Below are 21,843 nucleotides of genomic sequence, written 5' to 3' on the forward strand. Positions count from 1 at the left end.
TCATCTACCCATGGTATTTGTTTCAGAGATAGGTTCTCAAGATGTAGCCCTGGTTGGCTGCTATATCCACTCCAGTAGTGACTCGCTTAGCAGGCCCAAAAGCCTGGAAGCAGTCCTGAGGCAAAGAGTTTCACGGAAACTTAGCCTCTTGGAACCTTGGCATTCCCATAGCTAGAATGCCCCAGATTTGTCCCTGCGATATTGTGGAGGATCTTGCATGCTTTCTTACAGTATTTTACTGGATAACAGTTAGAAATCTCAGGGTAAGCTTAACCAAGTATACTTAGAATCTTTATTACAGTCAAGTATTGCAAACTATATTACATATTAGAAGAAGGTTGGTGAATTCTTCTGACAAATGGAGATTCCCTAGGGATACTTAAAAGAAGAGCCAAGTTACTCTCATATGCAAGAATTTACTAAGGCCTAGGAAATAGGGGGGTTGTGGTATTGCATTATTCATGAGAAGGTCTGCTAGAGGAAAACCCCCTGGTGCTAGCTTTCACAAGGCTCAAAAGAGTAGCACAAATTGTGACTAGATTGTGAAGTCTTTACCTGTCATTAGCTGACTCTAGGCAGGGCTGTTTTATCTTTACTGTAAACATTGCCTGGTTCCTGTCAGTCCTTTGAAGGCATTCCTCTGTTTTGTGTCAGATACTTCAATGTACCTTGCCTGCTGTGACACCCTACTCTTTTGTTTTCTGTATTATATAAGACTGGTGTTCACTTTGTGAAAATATATCCAGATACAGCACTTCCTTGTGCTCCTATTTGTTTGTCATTCATTTCTCACTGACTCTTTGCTTACCTGTAACCAGAACCCCATACCCTGCAGATTGGAGACCCAATTGAGGTTCGTCTGCAGCAGTTGGACTGGAACTAGCTCTGTAGACCACGCTGCCCTCAGAACTCAGATTTTCTACCTGCCTGTGCCTCCCCAGTGTCAGGATGAAAGGTGTGCACCATTACATTTAGCCTCTTCACTACTTAGCAAAACTGAAATCACCAGCCTGGGCTTGCAAATAGACCTTTATTATCATTGAGGAAGAGGACACACAACCCACTCAGTTTTCAAGAACAGATGTTCAAGGCATATGCAATCAGAGAGTAGGGGCCATGACCATCTCTCATCAACTGAACTATGCTCACATCGTCACATAGCAAATTGTTAATGAAGCTGCCAACAGGAAAAAAAAAAAAAAAAAAACAAGAGATCAGTACTCACGTGGGAGTGATTTTTATCAACTATAATTAAAGGACTGTCTTTTCATCACAGTCCTGAATCTATTTAAAACTTTTCCTTACTCATTGCTAGCTGGAAAGATGGCTCAATGGTTAAAGCACAGACTGCTCTTTCAGAGGTCCTGAGTTCAATTCCCAGCAACTACACATTGGCTCACAACCATCTGTAATGCCATCTACAATGCCATCTGATGCCCTCCTTTGGTGTGTCTGAAGACATCTGCAGTGTACTCATGTACATAAAATAAACAAATAAAAATATACGTACTTGACATGTATGTATGTGTATGTGTGCACTCAAGCATGTGTGTGCCTGTGTACCTGAGTGTGGGTACTTGCCTATGTGTGCTTGCCTGTGTGTGCATACATGACAATATACATGAGTGTGTGTGCCTGTGCACCTGTCTACATGGGTGTGTTTGCCTATGTGTGCCTGTACAGGTGTGTCCCAGAGTACATGTATATGCTTCTATGCATCAAATGGGTAGATTATAACTTGTGGGAATCAGTTCTCCCCTTTCACCAAACAGGTTCCAGTGACTGAACTTGTCAGGCTTGGTGGCAGTTGCCTAGACTGCTGAACCATCGCAGGTTAATTGTAACTATGTACATTGGCAAAGGAGGACTACTGAAGAAATACAGTTTTCTGCTTGGCTAATGTGCACCAAAGCTGTTTGCAGAAGCCCCCCCCCCCCAACTGCTTGAGGGATTTCCCTTTCCCTGCCAATGTAAGCAAGTTCAATAGTTCAATACCACCCGACCCCTTCCCCATCTGAGAGGACTGACTAAGAGGTCATGATGACCACATTGACCGGAGCAAGATTAGCAGTTCTCAAAACTTAGCTATAATACAGATAACAGTCCTTGGAAACCCTGCCTCAGTTTGAATTCCAAGATAAACCACATACTGCCCTAATCTTGCTGACAAAGTTTTCTGGCACATCAATAGCTAATGACTAAAATTAAAAATATACTATTGCTTTGCTAGAAAATAATGATATCACTGTGAAGTCACCTTTTCAAAGGGTATAAAAAAGCTGTAACTTTGAAAATCAGGGTTGACTCTCCCAGCAAGGCTGAGCAACCCCACTTGAAGCGATCTGTTATTGAGCTGTGTTTCTGAGAGTCATGTTCTCAACACTTGGGCCTCTGGGTACCCAACATAACCATCCATAGCATGAGTTCCAATCCCAGCCTTCTGCAATAGACCTCTGCCCCATTTCTCAATTCTCAGTTGTTCAAGTATATTACCTAGCTTAAGAACACAGAGAGAGCCGGGCGTGGTGGCGCACGCCTTTAGTCCCAGCACTCGGGAGGCAGAGGCAGGCGGATTTCTGAGTTCGAGGCCAGCCTGGTCTACAAAGTGAGTTCCAGGACAGCCAGGGCTACACAGAGAAACCCTGTCTCGAAAAACCAAAAAAAAGAAAAAAAAAAAAAAAGAACACAGAGAGAAGTCAGTTGTGATACCACACACCTAAAACTAACTTCAATTTAGGAGGCTGCAGCCAGAGAATTGAGTGTGAGGCAGTTTGAGGTTAGTCTAGGCTACATAGTGAGACCTTGTCTCAGAAAAAAACAAAGGTTTTAATTCATAAATTTATTTAAAATTGAGTTCTGTTCCCTTAGCCAAACTTTGTCCACTCAGAGTGAATATAGCAATGCATCCCCTCCCCACTAGGGGGTGTGGAGATGATGGGGCACATGTCAATCATTCCATTATTTAGTACAGAGGGAAACATCTACTGGATCACTCAGGAGCTCATAACTGTCAGGTTGCTCTGGGAAATTACACATCCTCCTAACTGTGACCTTGCAGACTCTAGCCGAAACCTGTCGTCCACGCCCTTATTCTGCTTTACACTGAGGTGGTAAAAATGGCATCTCCCTATCTCCCTCCACCTGGCATGTGGAGGACACAGCAGAGCTCCCTGAATTTTGGGGGTAAAGTTTATTATCAGAGTTCATCCTTTGAAAGACCCTGGATTCACTCCCCCAGCACAAGAAACACAAAGTACCTTCCCCAAATTGGTAAGTCAACAGAGAGTCAAAAGCAGGTCAAGCCCAAATACATTAAGTTCCAAACATTTACAATAGATTAACCAAAAACAAGTTTCTAATAATTAAACCAGAAATGTGAAATCAGAGGGACATTCCACCTGATCTATAGAATGACAGACTCCAATGACAAGGGATGTTTCAGCACATCATAGAAGCCAGAAGGACAGGGTAGAACCCTTTCCAAAACCTGAAGGAACTAATTCCAAAGAAAAATCTCAGACTAGGTGAGAGGGAGAAGTTTCAGAAATTCAAGGCAAGCCTTGGATATATAAAGTTTTAGGCTACCCTTAACTGTATAGCAAGTTTCAGTCCAGTCTGGGGGTATACAAGATGTCTCAAAAGAACAACATACATGCACATGCTTAAACATACACACACACACAGAAATACACACATTTTACATAGCCAAGTCTTTCTTGAGCAAAACAACAAAACTGAAACTATCACAGTATCAGATTTTAAAATATATCACAGCAAGCTGTTGTGATCAAAACAGAATGAATGATCATGTCATCAAACATATATGTCAGAGCCCAGGAAAAGAACCTGCTCTTTTATCCTTTATTGTTTTTTTTTTTAAGAACAAGTAATAGGCTCTCCAATAAATACTGTCAAGAAGATTCAAAGACCACCACATTCTTATACCTCCCACTACTCAATAATTCAATAATCAACTTGTAACACATTGAAGAAAAGACTAGATCTGAGACTAGAAAATCACTAAGAGAGAATCTGTAGAAAAAGATCCATGACTTGAGTCTAGGCAAGAGTTCTTGGCCAGGAACTCCCAAGTACCAGCAACCTCAAACAAGAATAAATGGGACTGAATCAAACTACAAAGTCTCTCCACAGCACAATGGAGGAAACAAACAAACAAACAAACAAAAACACCAGAACTTACCAAACAACAACAATCAAGCAAGAGAACTAAGAGAATCCTCACAGACTGTGGAAAAATTGAAATAAGTTTTCAGTTGTGTAGCCCAGATTAGCATTGAATTTGAATGCAGCATAGGCTAGCCTCAAACTTGAGATAATTCTTCTGCCTTAGTTTCCAGCAGGCTGGAATTATAGCTGTGAGCCACTATGTTCGGAGGGAGAACTATCTTTAAGTCATGCATGTAATTTAAATTATATTGGTAGCTTTTCATGTGCTGTTGACCCTTGTTAAAAAGGGATCCTGGGCAAACAACTTTAGTCCCAGCACTCTGCGGGGAGAGACAGGTGGATCTCAAGGTAGAGTTCATAGCCAGTCTGTTCCCAAGACTGCATATGATACACAGAGCAATCCTGCAAGAGCGGAGACTCATATTTTTCTCTTCCTTTTTTTAGAGATGGGTTAAAGGTGTCTTGCTAAGTGGCTTCAGCATCCTGAGTGCAGGGTTTGGGGCCTGTACCACCACACCATGATCACTGAAAATAATTTGGATGAAGGCAAGTAAAACTCAAAGGAAAATTAGCCAAACGGAGATGAGGCAGCTCACTGATGAAGGAACCCCAGAGGGGGCTACACTCAGGAGAACCCATCCTGTCATTAAAGACAAGATATGAGGAAGCAGTCCCCCCAATTCGGCTGTGGGCCTGAGACTGTTGACATAACTGTTTGTGCTGACATACAACGAACTAGCCATACTTTCTCTTCCCTCCCTCCCTTCTTTTCTAATACATAATCTTGCTCTATAGCCCTGACTGTCCTGGGACTCACTCTATAGACCAGGCTGGCCTCAAACTCAGAAATCGCCTGTCTCTGCCTCATAAGTGCTGGGATTAAAGGCGTGTGCCACCCCTGCCAGGCCAAACTTTACTTTCAATGTATTGGTGTGAAGGTGTCAGTCAGATCCCCTGGAACTGGAGTTACAAACAGGTGTGAGATTCCATGTGAATGCTGGGGATAGAACCCAAGTCCTCTGGAAGAGCAGACAGTGCTCTTAACTTGCTTAGCCTATTCTCCAGAAACTACCCAAGGAGCTAAAGGGGTCTGCAACCATATAGGAGGAACAATATGAACTAACCAATACCCCCCAGAACTTGTGTCTCTAGTTGCATATGTAACAGAGGATGGCCTAATTGGCCAGGAATGGGAGGTCTGGAAGTCCTTGGTCTTGTGAAGATTATATGCCCCAGAAGAGGGGAATGCCAGGGCCAGGAAGCAGGAGTGGGTAGGTTGGGAAGCAGGGCAGAGGGAGGGTATAGGGGACATTCTGAGAGGAAACTAGGAAAGAGGATAGCATTTTAAATGTAAATGAAGAAAATACATAATAATTTTTTTTAAAAATTAATGTCTAGTTAAAGTCAAGAAGCAGAACTTACCCGTACAGTGGCAGAGGTCTCATATTTTGCAGTCGATAACACCTCCTGAGCAACAGGCTTCTCTCCTCCCATGCATATACATCCAAACAGCCATTGTTTGAGGTGACGATGACATGAACAGGGTCCTTCAAAGAACACCCAAATGACAGTAGGCTAGAGTCAATGTCAGACCAAAAGACGGAGAGAGGGCCTAGGAGATGGCTCATCAGGTAAAGGCACTTGCTGAGCAAGCCTGGTGCTCTGAGCCCATTTAAAGGGAAAAAGAAAGAGACTAACACCAGGAAGTCTGCCTGTGAACTCTGCAAGTGCTCACACACAGACAAATGCACACACCCCAACAGTATGAAGTTTTAAAAATGTAAATCTATTTTTTTAAAAACCCCACTGGAGAGGAAAAATTCCAAACATACCACACAGAGTCTCACGATTGTTTCTGGGCAGTACTGAAATGTCTGCAGATGGAGACCATTGATGGTAAAGAGCAAGAGAAAGAAGTGAGTTGAACAAACAATCACGTCCTTATCACTGACACCAATCCAGTTTGGGGTCTCCTCATAATATGGCAAGAAGAAGCTTGCTATCAATTTTCCTGTTCCAAACAAACACAAAATACAGGGGCAATTTTTGCACTCATTTAAGTAAGAGCAAAACCCTTAATGCTTACTGAAAAGCATATCCCTCCTTCCATGGCATGCTAGTCTGAAAGAGACAATGAAAACGGTCCATTGGTCTGACAATTCCACGTCCTGGCAAGTCCATGACCTTGGCCATGGAAAGGCAGGCTATGACACAGGGACAATGTGGACAGTCAGTAGCACAAACATTGGAAAGACAAACTGTACTGGAAAAGGACAGTAGAACCCAGTCCCTAGCCCATGACAGAAATGGAAACATGTCTCCCTGAGAAACCCTTAGATCACTGCTGTAGTGACCATCAACCAGGCACAAGTTCACATCTGGCCAAGGAGCCTCCTGCTCCCTTTACAAAAACATAAGGAGCATCATCATACAGTGATCCACAATCCAGCACAGTCCAGTAGATCTCCAAGTCCCAGGCCAGCCTGGTCTACAGAGCAAGAACCAGGTTAGTCATGGCTACACAGAGAAACCTTGTCTTCAAAGACTAAAAATACAAAACAATGACAAGCATTTATAGCTTACTATGAGCACTTGGGGGAAACATAGGAGAAATCAGGATTTCTTTTAAAAATTGTTTTTACATTATTATGTTTGTGCAGGTATTCATGCCAGAAGCACAGATGTGGGGGTCAGGGGACAATTGAGGGATTTGTATCTCTCCTCCATCATGTAGTACCCCAGGAATTGCACTAGGCAGTCAGGCTTGGTAGTTATGTGTCTCTATCCTCTAAGCCAGTACTTCTCAACTTTTCTAATGCTTCCTACTGGACTTTAATACAGATCTCATTTGGCATGGGGGTGGAGGGTTTCCTGCCCAGCCATACAGTTGCTTTCATGGCTATTTCATAACGGTATTATTGCTACTGTTACCAATTGTGAGTTAAGTATTTTTGAAAAAAGAAGTTTGTCATAGGGGTCATGACCCATAGGTAAAAAACAACTGGCATAAGCCATTTTTCCACCCCATCTTACAGTTATTTATTGCTTGTCATGTGAGGGGTTTTTTCTTTTGAAACAAGGTCTCACTGTGCATAACTGACTAACAGAGTGCTCACTGTATACATCAGGCTGGCCTGGAACCCAGAGAGATCTGCCTGTGTCTCCACTGAATCCTGGAATTGAAGGTGTGCACTACCATGCTTGGCCTTTTATTTTTCTTTTTTAACTTTATCTCTGTGTGTGTGTGTGTGTGTATACAGATCTGTGTGGGTGTACATATGCATGTGCACATGCTAAACATCTTCTCAGCTCCATCTTTCCATTTCTGAGACAGCAGCCTCTAGGACTCAGTTTTCCTGACTCAGTCTCCTGATTTGGGGCGTGTGCCATCATGTCGGGCTTGAGAACTTTCTAAGGTTTACCTTGAACAGTTACTTTGTTCCCGATCTCTTCCAGCTTCATATCAAATGTTTCAAACTTTGTGATTTGGGGGAAACCACTTCTGGACATCAGGGTTATCCTGTCTTCCCTTCTTGGTGTCCAGAAGGCTCTTTGGCATAAGGAAAATTCGAGAATGGTAGACACAGGGGCAGAGAATTCTGATCTCCTCAGTAAGCTGCTCATGTAAAACACCTGCAGAGAGTATTGCCCAGGGGAGTCAATGAAGAGAAAATCTCTGCAGCCTGGCACATGCCTACTCCACATGAGGGGCTTTTGAAAGAAACCCCAGAATGGCTGCATCTGTTCTTCACCCAGGACAGGGTGGAGCAGTCTTTGTTCCCACTCAAGGTCCGAATAACTCACCATCTTCCTGCCCCTCCCATCACATATCAGAGACAGGATGGAGTCCCTGACTCAGGTCAAAAGGCACATCGGTCATCCTACTGCAATGGACACATCCATCAGAGCTTGGTTAAGTACATTTTCCCTGTTCAGAGGACCAGTCCAGGGCTATCCTGGACTAATTTTAAAAATTGGCATTGAGACTGTCATAGAGAAACTCAGGCTGCTTTGAAATTATATCGATGTATAAACCTAAATGAATATGCTTGGGCCCTGAGGAGTACTTGGGCTCTGAGCAGACCATCTCTCACCTAAGAACCAGGCACCAGAGAGCTGGCACTTAAGAGAGAAGGCAGTATATAAAGCATTGGGTTATGGTAGCACTTAGTTGAAATTTGACATGGCATGTCAGCCAGTGATAGAAAATTGCTTTGAGTTCAGGGCCAGCAAAGATGTCTGGGGACTGTTAATTCACCTGCCTTCATCCTTTGGCCAAGCCACATTTCAAAAATATTTCACACCGGGCAGTGGTGGCACATGCCTTTAATCCCAGCACTTGGGAGGCAGAGGCAGGTGGATCTCTGAGTTCGAGGCCAGCCTGGTCTACAGAGGGAGTTCCAAGACAGCCAGGGCTATACAGAGAAACCGTGTCTCAAAAAACCAAAAAATTAAAAAAAAAGAAAGAAAACTTCACTAATAGACATTTACCATTGTGACTGGTCACATGACTGCTACCAAGTACAGTATTTCTTTCCTGACTGTAGGATGGCTTTTCTTATGATAGGGCTTGGAGGGAGGGGAGTCTTGCCCGGACCTCCCTGAGGGCTCAACCTTCCCACTGTTTCCCATCTTCACCCTCGAGTTGCTAGAACAAACCTACCTTTGGCAAAATATGTGGGTAGTTCTTACTAAGTAAGACCCATTTCTTCTGAGGAGAGCAATCAATTTCATCAAAACCATATGGGAATACATTGACTTTGGAAATGAGGTGTAAATCTGGAATCCTAAAGATGTAGAGGTTACCCAAGGTATCGCCTATCTGAAATCAGAGCAGCAACACCCATCAGTGGGGAAAGGTTTAGCATGAAGGAAGCAGTGTTATCTGCTCTGAGATACACTACTGTGTCTTCAAGTGCAATAATGAGACCCAGAGCTGTGACCAGCCTGCTTCACAGAGTATCTGCACTGATCCCATGGAATAAGACTCCCTAGACCTGGGGGCATGACTCAGTAGGTAACTGTGGGGAGAGACAGAGACAGAAGGAGAGACAGAGGAAGAGAGAGACAGAGGGTGAGAAAGTGTGTGTGTGTGTCTGTGTGTGTGTGTCTGTGTGTGTGTGTGTCTGTGTTTGTGTTGTGGGTATGGAGGTGTGGGGGTGGGTGGGTGCTTGTGGTGTGTGAGTGTAGCTGTGTGCGTGTCTGCGTGTCTGCGTGTGTGTAGGTTCAATTCCAGGGACTCCAATGGATTTTTCTGGCCGCCAAGCCTGCTCATGATACATAGACACACATGCAGGCAAAATATTCAAACACAAATAATTTTTTCCTTTTGGGTTTTTCCAGACAGGATTTCTCTGTGTAGCCCTGGCTATCCTGGAACTCACTCTGTAGACCAGGCTGGCCTCAAACTCGAGTCACCTGCCTCAGTGACATCTACTACCATGTCCTAAAGGATATTTTTTTAAGAAATTTTGTATGGCATGGTAGCATATGTCTTTAATCCCAACACTCAGAAGGCAGATATAGTCTGATCTCTGGGAGTTAGACTACCCTTGTCTACACAGTGAGTTCTAGGCCAGCCAGGGGTGCAAAATAAGACTCTGTCTCAAACACATGAGGTAGGGTATATGCAAAGATTTTCCAAGCCCTAAATCACTCCTCCCCAGGACTCACTGGGACATCAACATTATCCTTTTTTCTTAATATCTGATAAAATTCTCAATTTTCTCTCTATTGTCCATACCCAAATTCACATATTCAAAAATAATAAACAATTCAAAGACAAGAATATGTAAAATCACTCAGAAAAATTGTGTGTGTGTATTTGTGTGCATGTTATATGTATATTTATGCATTGTATGTAGATTACATACCTGGGCATACATGGAAACCAGAGAAGGAAGTCAGGTACCCCGTTAGATCACTCTTCTCCTGATTTCCTCAGAAACTCTTATTGAACCTGGAGCACCAGCATTTAGTCCCAGTGAGTGACCCTTGTGTTTCCTTCCCCAACAACACTGGGGTTAAAGGCACATTTAACCACATCCCACTTTTTATGTGAGTGTCAGGGATTTGAACTCAGTTCTCCGTGCTTGCACAGAAAACACTGCTACCCACTGAGCCATCTCTCCCCAGATCCCAGGAAAGAATTTTAAAATGATATTTTTAAGAGAATGGCTTAGGGAAATGTACATGAAATAGGTCAAAGGATAAAGGATGGCCATTTTTATGGTATACTGTGATTGACGCTCAGCTTTTGCAGAGACTCTAAGATGGCACATTAAGATTTGACATTAATGGGATCTCAAATTGGCAAGTGTTTTGTTCTGTGTGACTATTCCAGATGAGGTGGGGGGTCACTTACCAAGACAAACGGGCCATCCTTGGTAATAACAGCTTTCAGTGATTTGCATGGAGATTCCAGGTTGCTAGTCGCCAGAGCTTCCCTGTTGTGACAGTCCCACAGTTTGATAGTTGATTGAATATCTACAGTAACCGCAATGTGCATATCAGGGAGGGTAGTCAACAGGTTGATACTTGATGGCTGTACTGGGCTTACCCAGGTTATAACACTCTGGGAAACAAGAGCATCATCGTGTCTTACCAACTCCAGTTCAGCTGCTTTCACCCACCAGCTTTATTTGGAAGCCTTGTCCAGACTGGAACCCTTTCTTACTTACAAGAAAAGAATACAAATGTTTGAGCTGGTGAGATGGCTCAGTGGGTAAGAACACTGACTGCTCTTCCAAAGGTCCTCAGTTCAAATCTCAGCAACCACATGGTGGCTCACAAACACAAGCAATAATATTTGACAACCTCTTCTGGCGAGTCTGAAGACAGCTACACTGTACTTATATACAATAATAAATAAATTTTTGGGCTGGAGCAAGCAGGGATTGATTGAGCAGAGATGACCAGAGCGAGCAGGGCTGACTATAGAGAACAGAGGTCCTAAAACTTCAATTCCCAATAACCACATGAAGGTGCACAACCATCTGTATAGTTACAAGTGTACTTATACACGTAAAATGAATAAATAAATCTTTTTTAAAAAAAAGAATATGAACATTCTAAGCATTCCTCACTGGGCATGGTAGCACATGCCTAGACTCCCAGCCCAGAGAGGCAGAGGCACAAAGATCACTAGCAGCTTGAGACCATTCTGGTCTATAATGTCAAGTTGCCGGCCAGTTGGGACTACATTACAAGACTATCTCAAAAAGAAAAAGAAACCCAGGGCTGGAGAGATGGCTCTGCAGTTAAGACCACCAAATGTTCTTAACCAAAGGACCTGAGTTCAATTTCCAGCACAGACATGGTAGCTCACAGTTGTCTGTAACATCCATTCCAGGGCATCTCACCCTCACATGGACATACACACAGACAGAATACCTATGTACATAAAAATAAAAAGAAACACAAAGAAGAAAACAAACATTTAGATTATTTGGGGCAGGAGTGGACAGGAAAACAGGACACATGCATTATGCTCTGAGGTGAGGACACACTCACTGTACTGACCAGAGAGAAGAACAAAGATGCCAAGATGGGTCAGCAGGGAAGGACACCTGCCACTAAACCTGATGACAGAAGTTCAATCCCCAGGAACCACATGGACGTGGAGACCAACTCCCACAAACATGTATGAAGAACAATCAGCAGCATGTGTTCAAACCCATTTCACCTTTTACTAACAGTGCAAGCAGGGAGTATGGGCCTGTCATCACTTCTAGTGGGGCTAGATGTGTTTTTGGGGTTTTTGTTTGCTTGTTTGTTTAATGTAATCTTTCCTTTAAGTCAATCTCTCACTAAAATGCGATTCCTGCATTGACTCCCTTGAAAGGCAACCTATTGAAGGCCTTATTGCCATACAGAAATGACTCAGGCTCACGAGTTGAGATCCTGCTCCACTCCTGGCTCCCTCTGCCAGGTACGATGATGATGCACCACTGGATCCTGCCTAGCACTTAGGAGGCAGAGGTAGGAGGGTCCCCATGAGTCCACGGCCAGCCTGAACTCTAGGATAGCCTGATATCATCCTAAACAGCCTACTACCACCCACCTGCCAAAAACAAACAAAAACCAAACCCCCCCAAAACCTCCAACATCAGGATCATCCTGTTCACTATGTTACATTTACAGTTTGCTGTGGGAGGCAATATTTATAAACATTGAGACTCTAACAAAATAAAAACCCTTTTCTTGAGTTTGTTTGATCAACCCTTTAGTTCCAGCACTCAGGAGGCAGAGGAAGGCAGATCTGTTGAGGTGGAGGCTAGCATTGTCTACATAGTTCCAGGCGAACTAGAGCTAAAGCATAAGATCTTCTCCTAGACAAACAGAACCAACTAACCTCAAGAATGGATTTATGTTCACTCCATTAGGCTCTGTTACCTTTTAAAATAAAAAAAAAATAGTTGAGAGAATGAAGGACAATCAGAAATACACTTAGGTTCCAGCATTCACCCAGATCTCTCCTACAATGGCTCAGCAGCTGGCCATCTCACGAGTCAGAATACACAAGAGAAAAAAAACTCTTGCATAAACCAGCAGGGACTGCACAGTGGCAATCTGGTGTCATAATGCTGAGACAAGCCAGGAGTAATGTCCTCAAGAACCACAGACACGGCCAGTCCTAGGTACTAGGGTCCCCATCATCCCTCTCCCAGGGCATCATATGGGCCCCTAGCACTCACAAAACCATAGATAACAGAGGTTCTACCTACAGAACCAACCTACAGGTCAACAATGCTACCACAGCTCTAGCCCTGTTTCATCCCCTAAGTCAAACAGCTCAGGAAGGTCCCAGAGAACTATGCTCAGTGCAAGCCATACCCTTTATGTTTAGCTCCTGGTGCAGTTACCCCAAGTCCTGGTAGACACTATCAGAGAAAGAAGCATGCTTGAACAGTTGTATCAATTTCTCTACCACCCAAGAGAGCACAGGTCCACTGTGCTACCCGGTCAAGGAATTAGGGACAATTCTCCTAGTGCCACAGCCAATGAGAGGTCAGGGCCAGCTCTCCATACTACCACATGTGGTGAATTGAGAAAGGGCAACACCCGTGCATCCACACCAGCTGATTGCCTCTAAGCACACCTGTAGAGCATTTCCCTAATCAATCATCAAACTGGGAAAACTCAGCCCACTGTAGGCAGTGCTACTGCCAGGCTGGTGTTTCTGGGTGGTATAAGAAAGCTAACTGAGGAAGCCACGGAGAGTGAGCTATAAAAAATGATCAACTCTCCATGGACTCTGCTGCAGTACATGACTTAGTCTCCTCTGATGGACTGCAACCTCTGAGTCCTTTCCTCCAATTACCTTTTTGGCCATAGCCTTTTAAACACAGCAACAGAAAGCCCACTAACACACAAACATAGCCAACCTGTATTATGTGGTAATTGTTAATTCTCAAGACTCTCCAAATATCCAGAAAGGAGGTCAAGATGGATTATGGGATTTCTGACATTTCAATAAAAACCACTCTACCTCAGGAACTTCTGAAACCAGTTCCCATCTGCCAAAAGGTAACTTTAGCCTTGTTTTTGTTACTGTCATAATGTTACAATGTACTCTATTTACTAGATACATTCTAGAACAAATAAACAAAGATTGTCTAACTCAGATATACTTAATAGATACTGGCTTTCAATCTTGTCAGAAATCTGCTAAATGTAATGTTAAAAGTTTTAGCTTACTATAATAGACAGAGGCCCCCAAATCCTGACAGTGAACCCCTCACCGCCCAAGATCTCTGAGTGACATGGGCACAGTGACAAGACTGCTTAGAGTGTGGTATGACAACAACTCACAATCACTGCTCCATTGCCATGCTTGATGCCAGGGCTTGGCCTACACTGTGGACAAACAGAGGATACCCAGATAGATAAATGTCTCGTATTGCCTACCACAAGTGAGTCATGTCTCCCACTCCCCTCCCCCATAGAAAAAAAAACCTCTCATCTTCTGAGCCTGATGGATGGCCAGACTACCTCTGCCCGAGTCTCCATGGACTTGTCCACTGTGGGTCCCACCAGATAGATGACTCTACTGTCTCCAAGGGAAACAACTGAGCTGACAAGGTAACTAGAGTTGAGGCCATTAGGGGCCTAGACTTGTCTCGCCCACCACAGAACATTCTTACCCTCCTCCAAGGTCATTACTTCCTGGACATCCCCCCTCATAAATAACACTAACTTGTCATTCCTTTTGTCTTCTGCTTCAGATCCTGACTTCGGCCTACCAACTCCTTAATGTCACACAACCTGGCCACTTTAAAGATTGCTGGCTATGTGTACCCCCTGGAATTAACTCACAATTGCCACTTACAGCTTTTCTGACGACTCTGTCAAGTAAACTTACATCACCTTGTACCAGCTGCCCCTACTCTGATGTCGCTACAAAGCCATACCTTTTCTCTATCATTCTTATCTATAGACCTAAGGTGTTTTTCATGATAAACTATATAATCAACTATCATATTCACATGGTCAAATCATCAAGGTTCCTTTACTTGTCTTTTAAATGTAAAGTTAAAATGTGTTTCATCATGCTAAACTCATATATATATTCAGTCTCCCAGATAAAAGGAAAAAGCCCTTCTTACTTCTTCTGTTCCATGAAAGGATTTTGTCTTCCCTAAATTCATCATAAAGTGTGTTCCTGCTGTTAACAGATTTATCTCATTTGTAAACTTATAAGCTCCATAAAATCAACTCAGATTCACCTCTCATGGAAAACACAGACCCCATCTAGATAAGTACACCTGCCAGTCAATAGCCTACGTTCCTACCTGTTGCCTGTTCCAGAGGGTGGGATTCCTCTCCTACTGCCTGGGATTGGGACTCCTCTCAAACCAACCACAAAGACATAACAGTTTCTAATGTACACCTGAGAACATTTCCTTTTCTCCCAAAAACACTTGACTTTATTCTTTTCCTCAAATATACATAAGTGTTCCAACACCTTGCAATGTCCAGGTGTTTACTCAAAATCTACATCCAGGACAGCTCCAAAGATGCAACCCACAGATGTGCTATTGCGTACAGACACAGATGTTTCTACTGAACCTACTCCTTCCTACTCACAGATGGTCCCACAGATCCTAGTGAGCAAGGAAACAACTGACTCTCCTAAGACCAACACCCCATCTCCATTTCCTTAGGTTTCCCAGACATGTTACCCCAAAGTCAGCAGGAAGCAGCTAAAGATCGCAAGGACTCTATACCTGCTCCACCATCGCCTCTTTCTACTTTCTCCTTTTTAAAATTAAATCAAGATGGAAAAATGTTAGCATTCCTTCTGGGCACCACCCAACAATTACCTGGCAACAGCCAGATAGGCCTTGCTTGCTATAAAAGGGGCTGTTGTGTCCATACTCTCTCTCTCTGACCTTTCTGTCTGAATCTTTTCTTTCCCTAACCCGTTTTTCCCTCTTTCCCCTTACCCCTTCCCTCTCCCTCTCCACATTTTCTAACCTGCCTCTCCTTTCCTCTCAACATTTCTCCCCCTTTCCCTTTCTATCTTTCTCTGCTCTACTCCCTTCTCAACTCCACTTCCAATGTCCTAAATAAACTCTATTCTACACTATACCCATCATATGTCTGGTACCTCAGGAAAAGGGATGCCTCAGCATGGGCCTGCCCACTGAGGCCCCCTTCAACCTCATGATACTCTACTCTACAAAACATTTTCTGGTCTTAAACACACAACCCAGTCTACTTCTTTCTTTGTTTGCTTTGGACTCTTCTAGATCTCTCTGGTCATTCTCTCATATCTGCAATAAAAATCTTAATATCAAGAAACAGTAATGTCAGCAGTTTCTTTACTGTACACCCACAAATAGGGTGAGAAAAAAACCAAAGCATTCCCAGCAAAATTAGGAACAAGACAGGTATATCCACACATTCTACTCTCATTCAACATGGTATTGTTTTAGCTAAAACAATAAAACAAGAGAAACAAAGAAGAGGGAGGCCAAGAGGAAAGAGAAACCACAATTTCCTCATTTGCAGGTACTATGAGCCTTGATTAGAGATCCTAAGACTCCTCTGAAAACTCTTAGAACTGATAAACTTCCAGAAAATTGACAGGCTGCAATGTTAACATGGAAAAAAAATCACCACCCTTCCAATAGAGTAATAAACAAAGTAAAGAAGGAACAGGGAAGCCTTCTGATTCAGAACAGCCTCAACCACCACCCTGAAGGGGCCTGGTGAACGAGGTATATGCTTTTGATTCCTAGCAGGTATAGGTTGGCAGATCTCAGAGTTCAAAGCCAGCATGGTCTACAGAGCAAGTGTCTCCCAAGGCTCTTACACAGTGAAACACTGTTTCAAACCAAAAAACAAACAAACAAACAAACAAAAACCAACTACAACAAATAAACCATGTAGTAAGGGGCTAGAGTGATGGTTCAGCAGTACAGGGCAATTAATGCTTTTACAAAGGACCCTAGTTGGGTTCCCAAGGGCTACACAACACCTCACAGCCTCTGGCCTCTGCCAGTCAGCACCAACCATAAATTAACACAGACACACATATATATAATCAAAAATATATCTTCAAAAAGAATACCTAGGAGTAAACCCAACCTTGTATGAGAACAATCTATGACGAAAACTTTGAAACACTGACAGGCCTTGCACAGATGGCTTAGAGGACCTGAGTTCAGTGCCCACAGCCCCAGTGCCCACAGCTTACAATCATCTGCAACTACAGTTTTTAAGGGACCTGACACCCTCTAGTTACCTCCACAGGTAGCAGACACACATGGATCACACATACATATATGCACAGAAAACACTCATACATAGAAAACAATTAAATAAATAAAATAAATAAATAAGAAGAGGGAAAATCAGTTGTGGTAGTCCAAACCATTGACCCAAGCACATGAAAAGCCAAGGTAGGTGGATCTCTATGGGGACTTCCGTGACAGCCAGGTCTGTACAGGAGGTCCTGTCTCATCATCACCAGCAACAAAAAGATGAAATTAGAATTCATATGAGGGTAACATTTGCAACTCATCGACCAGACTCACCTTGTGAACATCCCAGGTGGAAATCGTGTTCTTGGAACTCACCATACAGACAACAGACTTGCCTTGTCCGTTTCTTGTTAAGCCACGCCCTGAGATATAACATGCATATCCATAAAATCCTGCAAGGAAACCCCAACAATATGTGGACAGCAGACAGTTGAAGAACAACTCAAATTAAAGGAGGTATGGTTCCCTTCCCTCTGCCATGTAGAAGGCTTGGATAAAAGCTGTGGAAAAGATGAAGGGAGGCAGCCAAGCACGCTGCAGGCTGGTCATTGGTTCAGACACATTTACCCTTTAATCTGTTTCTATAGATACAAAATAGGTCTGGAGCCTGTGGCTCTGACTCCCTGGGCAGAGTGCACTGTTCTGTTCTCAAAGACCAATAAACCGTAAACCATTACACATTTGAAGGCAGAAAGATCCGAAGTTCAAGGTCTTGGTGTGTGTTACATGAAGGGTTTGAGGTTTGCCTATGGTACATGAGATCCTGTCAAAAGAAAGAAAGAAAAAAGAAAGAAGAAGGAAAGAAAGAGAGAGAGAGAGAGAGAGAGAGAGAGAGAGAGAGAGAGAAGTGAGAGATACAGGGAGAGAGGGGAAGAAAGAAAGGAAGAAAAGAAAGAGAAAAAGAAACAAAAGAAAAGAAAAACGCAGGTGTAAAGATGTACCAGTCAAAGGGAGGCAAGCAGCAGACCTTGAGTTTGAGGACAGCCTAATCTACGGAGGAAGTTCCAGGCTAGCCATGGCTAAAGAGTGAGGCCTTATCCCAAACAAATGGAAAAGATAAGATTCTTCCCTTCAAGAAAACAGATTCCACAAAGTTGTCTTCACACACACACACACACACACACACACATACACACACTGCCATGTACACACATCACATACAGACATACTGAAAATAATAAAAGTAAAAAACTTAAAAGAGTCTCTCCAGCAGAAAATTGTTCAGAGGAAGTTTTTAGAAAAAAGATAAATACTAAAGCCTATTTGATAATTTCCCCATTAAATTTCCTCTATATTCTGGGAAGGGTATGAAGCCTTCAGGGAGAGGGAACGATAGGGCTGGTTTTACAATGTTGAGCAACCACTCAGCAGATCACAGGTTGGCTCCATAGCTAGGCTAGCCGAGCAGCCCCATGCTGTTAAACTACAATTCCCTCCCTCTTATTAAAATGAGAACGTAGGACTGCACAGAATGGGAAAAAAACAAGTGGGGGTCTCTTCTAGAGTACCCAAGCCCATACCACATTCCAAACGAATTTCCTTGTAAGTGAAATCTTCTGGCTTTGCCCGGGTCTTGGCGTGTTCTTGCCATGTTCTGTAAAAGAAGAACTCCTTCCATGTCTCTTTGTCATGGAGCTGTAGGGTGACCATGTCACAGAGCCATCTCTTCTGACACAACTTCCTGCAATGCACAGTTGCATTCTCATTAGGCTGACCCAAGTCACCTCACCTTAGAGCCATGGTTACAGTGTGCAAACTTTTATTCACTAACCATCCTCACGCAGCAGAGGTCCAGGCCCAGAATCAGAAGGCCTCTTCTCTCTCAGCCCCATCTTGTCCCCTCTTCCCACCCCACCCTGCCCCTCTCCTTACCTCCACAGGACATCACTGCTTGCAAGTGCATTCCAGTTCTATGGGAGAGAAAAGAATCCTTAAACCAACAACTCCCTCCCTCTCCTGCTCTCAATTTGTTCTGGGCTGGGCCTACACAGGTTAATCAAACAGTCCTAGCTCTGCAGGCTGAGCCAGCCTGGGTAGACCTACCCCAGCAAACACAAGTCACCTTGTGAGGGCTCAGAGGAAGGAGGGCCAGGCTCAAAGGTATGACATGGAGTCTCAAGGATGCTTCGTATCAGCAGCATGTCTTTGCATAGCACCTTGATCTTTGCATTTATCAGAATTTTGGTATCAAACTTAGTGCTATGAGATAGGGTGTCTAGTAACCTGGGCTAGATTTAAATTGTTGTAATTGAGTCTGATCCTAACTCCTGATTATCTTGCTTCCACCTCACAAGGGCTTCAATGACAGTCCTGCACCACCACTCCTGCCTCATTTAGCTGGATTTGAGGTCTTCAGAGTGGATAATGGTCGCCCATGCCCCCTAGATGTATCTGTTTGCTATTCTATAGGTTGGCACTTCTGTAGGTCAAGAGAAGCAACTGAGTCCGTGAGACACTAACATGTCAGAGCTGAATAGACAGGTCTGAATGACATAAGTTTACAGAGAAAGGGAAGGAAGCAAGGAAGGGGTTGAGGGAGGGAAAGAGTGAGGACGAAAGGCTGTGTGAGTGTGGTGCTGGGGTAGCCGAGACTCCAAGACTGAGTGGGAAAAGTCAAAGGGCCTCATGAAGGGTGGACTGAATGGAGGAGCTCAGCCAAGGGGCATTTACCTTGTTCACTTGGGCAACCTGTAGCAAATTATAGGCATCCAGATAGGAGAGGATTTTCAGCATAGGCACATTAGGCAAATGGATCTCCATCTTCAGTGGCCTAAGTCCACACTGACTCTTCTTTCTCCTCCCCAGCTTGCTCCAATTTTAAAGACTTGGCCAAAGATTTAGCAGGATTGCCAACCACAGCTCATCAGACTTTGATTGGAGCAAGCTGCAGCTGTGTAGACTCTCAGCCTGACTCTCCATTCCCACTCACTGGTGCCAGATGCACTCAGCTGAGGGTGCTCACACCTTAACTCACTCCACAGTGATTTTTACTGTGTAGATGGGCTCAACAACCCCTTCCTGGCACTGTGGAGACCAAAAGCACTTGATCTGGGGCAGCCTCAATTGATAATGTACTTCTCAGAAGCTTCTAGAAAATACTGAGTAACACACTAATTGTAAACAGGTTCAATTGCTTATGTGAAGTCCATTAGGTTTCTCCAAATTCCTGGTGTAGGGAATCTGGTTTCCATGTTCATGTCTACCTTGAGACCTGAGTTAGATCAGCAGGGCCCACCTCTCTGTGCCTGCACAGCCTCTGAGATCATGTGCTTGTGTACTCAGCGTTCTAGTAGAAAGTGGCAGTTAAGACACCTAACATTTACTGCTGATCTCTGCACATGGATGCTCATGTGCACTGGAGCATATAGGCACTTTTACATGTACTGCACATGATTTCCAGGCCAGCCTAGGCTAAAGAATGAGACTTTGTTTCAAAAAAAGAGTAAAAGTGTCATGCTGATTTCACTCATGCTATTTATATTACTAACTAGAATCAGAATGTATTTTCATTCTAAAATTACCTTCTCATGGGCATCCACAGGTAGAGCTTATGTCCAGGACCTTTGGTAACTGTGCTCCTTTGTACTTTAAGACAATAATTCATGGAACCTGTAATATCCAAAATGAATTCAAGATCCCCCAGTACCTTCCCCCCTTCGAAAAGGACTTTCCAAACTGTACTAGCAGGCCAAGTGCAGAGCCAGATAAGGAAGCTGGCTGACTAAACAAATGTCAAAACATAGTTTTACTTAATCATTTATCAAACTGATTAAGCTTGCAACTACCAAAACAATATTAGCTGTTCTCAGAGTTATATCCATAACAAAAATAACAGTTCTCAGAAGAATCCCCCTACCCTGCCCCACACTGAATTGTGACAAAGACCACAACCCACCCTGACCTTGCTAGGATTCCCTGTGACATTAATAGCTGTGACTGACCCATAAGTTCAAAATATACTACTGCTTTGCTGACCAAATCATAATAACCCACAGTGGGGGCAGGCAAAGTGAGTCACTAGGCCTAAGGGTTACTTAGTCACTATGCAAACCAACCAATGCCTGAAAGGGTTACTTGCTACACCAGTGAGAACCCTGTTGCTCAACTCTGTCCCTTACAAGGTATAAAAGTGTGTTCTTTCTTTTTTTTTTTTATATTTTTATTACATATTTTCCTCAATTACATTTCCAATACTATCCCAAAGGTCCCCCATAGCGCCCCCCACTTCCCTACCCACCCATTCCCATTCTTTTGGCCCTGGCATTCCCCTATATTGGGGCATATAAAGTTTGCAAGTCCAATGGGCCTCTCTTTCCATTGATGGCCGACTAGGCCATCTTTCCATACATATGCAGCTAGAGACAAGAGCTCCAGGGTTCTGGTTAGTACATCATGTTGTTCCAACAATAGGGTTGCAGATCCCTTTAGCTCCTTGGGTACTTTCTCTAGCTTCTCCATTGGGAGCCCTGTGATACATCCAATAGCTGACTGTGAACATCCACTCCTGTGTTTGCTAGGCCCCGGCATCGTCTCACAAGAGACAGCTATATTTGGGTCCTTTCAGCAAAATCTTGCTAGTGTATGCAATGGTGTCAGCGTTTAGAAGCTGATTATGGGACGGATCCCTGGATACAGCAGTCTCTAAATGGTCCATCCTTTCATCACAGCTACGAACTTTGTCTCTGTAACTCCTTCCCTGGGTGTTTTGTTCCCAATTCTAAGAAGGTGCACAGTGTCCACACTTTGGTCTTCATTCTTCTTGAGTTTCATGCGTTTATCAAATTGTATCTTATATCTTGGGTATCCTAAGTTTTGGGCTAATATCCACTTATCAATGAATACATATTGTGTGAGTTCTTTTGTGATTGTGTTATTTCACTCAAGA

General features: G+C 43.5%; 1 protein-coding gene across 1 annotated transcript; it reads right to left on the minus strand.

Moving 5' to 3' along the window:
* Positions 1 to 1,071: 1,071 nt before the first annotated feature.
* LOC110288042 (F-box/WD repeat-containing protein 15-like) lies at positions 1,072 to 19,718 on the minus strand. Its single transcript, XM_085828297.1, has 10 exons — positions 19,629 to 19,718; positions 18,831 to 18,868; positions 18,479 to 18,639; positions 17,232 to 17,350; positions 10,553 to 10,762; positions 8,852 to 9,010; positions 7,611 to 7,821; positions 6,021 to 6,199; positions 5,611 to 5,735; positions 1,072 to 1,177 (listed from the first exon to the last, which is right to left on the minus strand). Exons 1-10 carry the CDS (start codon positions 19,716 to 19,718, stop codon positions 1,072 to 1,074), a joined length of 1,398 nt encoding a protein of 465 aa, XP_085684423.1.
* Positions 19,719 to 21,843: the final 2,125 nt, after the last annotated feature.

Source organism: Mus caroli, unplaced genomic scaffold (genome assembly GCF_978045245.1).
Source record: "Mus caroli unplaced genomic scaffold, Mus_caroli_1 scaffold_11, whole genome shotgun sequence".
Lineage (NCBI taxonomy): Eukaryota > Metazoa > Chordata > Mammalia > Rodentia > Muridae > Mus > Mus caroli.

Bases quoted from the DNA above. Each gene is read 5' to 3' on its own strand.
- LOC110288042 (XM_085828297.1), bottom strand. From the start codon at position 19,718: ATGGAGATCCATTTGCCTAATGTGCCTATGCTGAAAATCCTCTCCTAT. The intron at 17,351-18,478 runs GTATGGGCTTGG...GTTTCCTTGCAG, and splicing joins GGAAATTCGTTTGGAATGTG to GATTTTATGGATATGCATGT. The intron at 10,763-17,231 runs GTGAGTCTGGTC...CTTGTTTCCCAG, and splicing joins CCACCTGGGATGTTCACAAG to AGTGTTATAACCTGGGTAAG.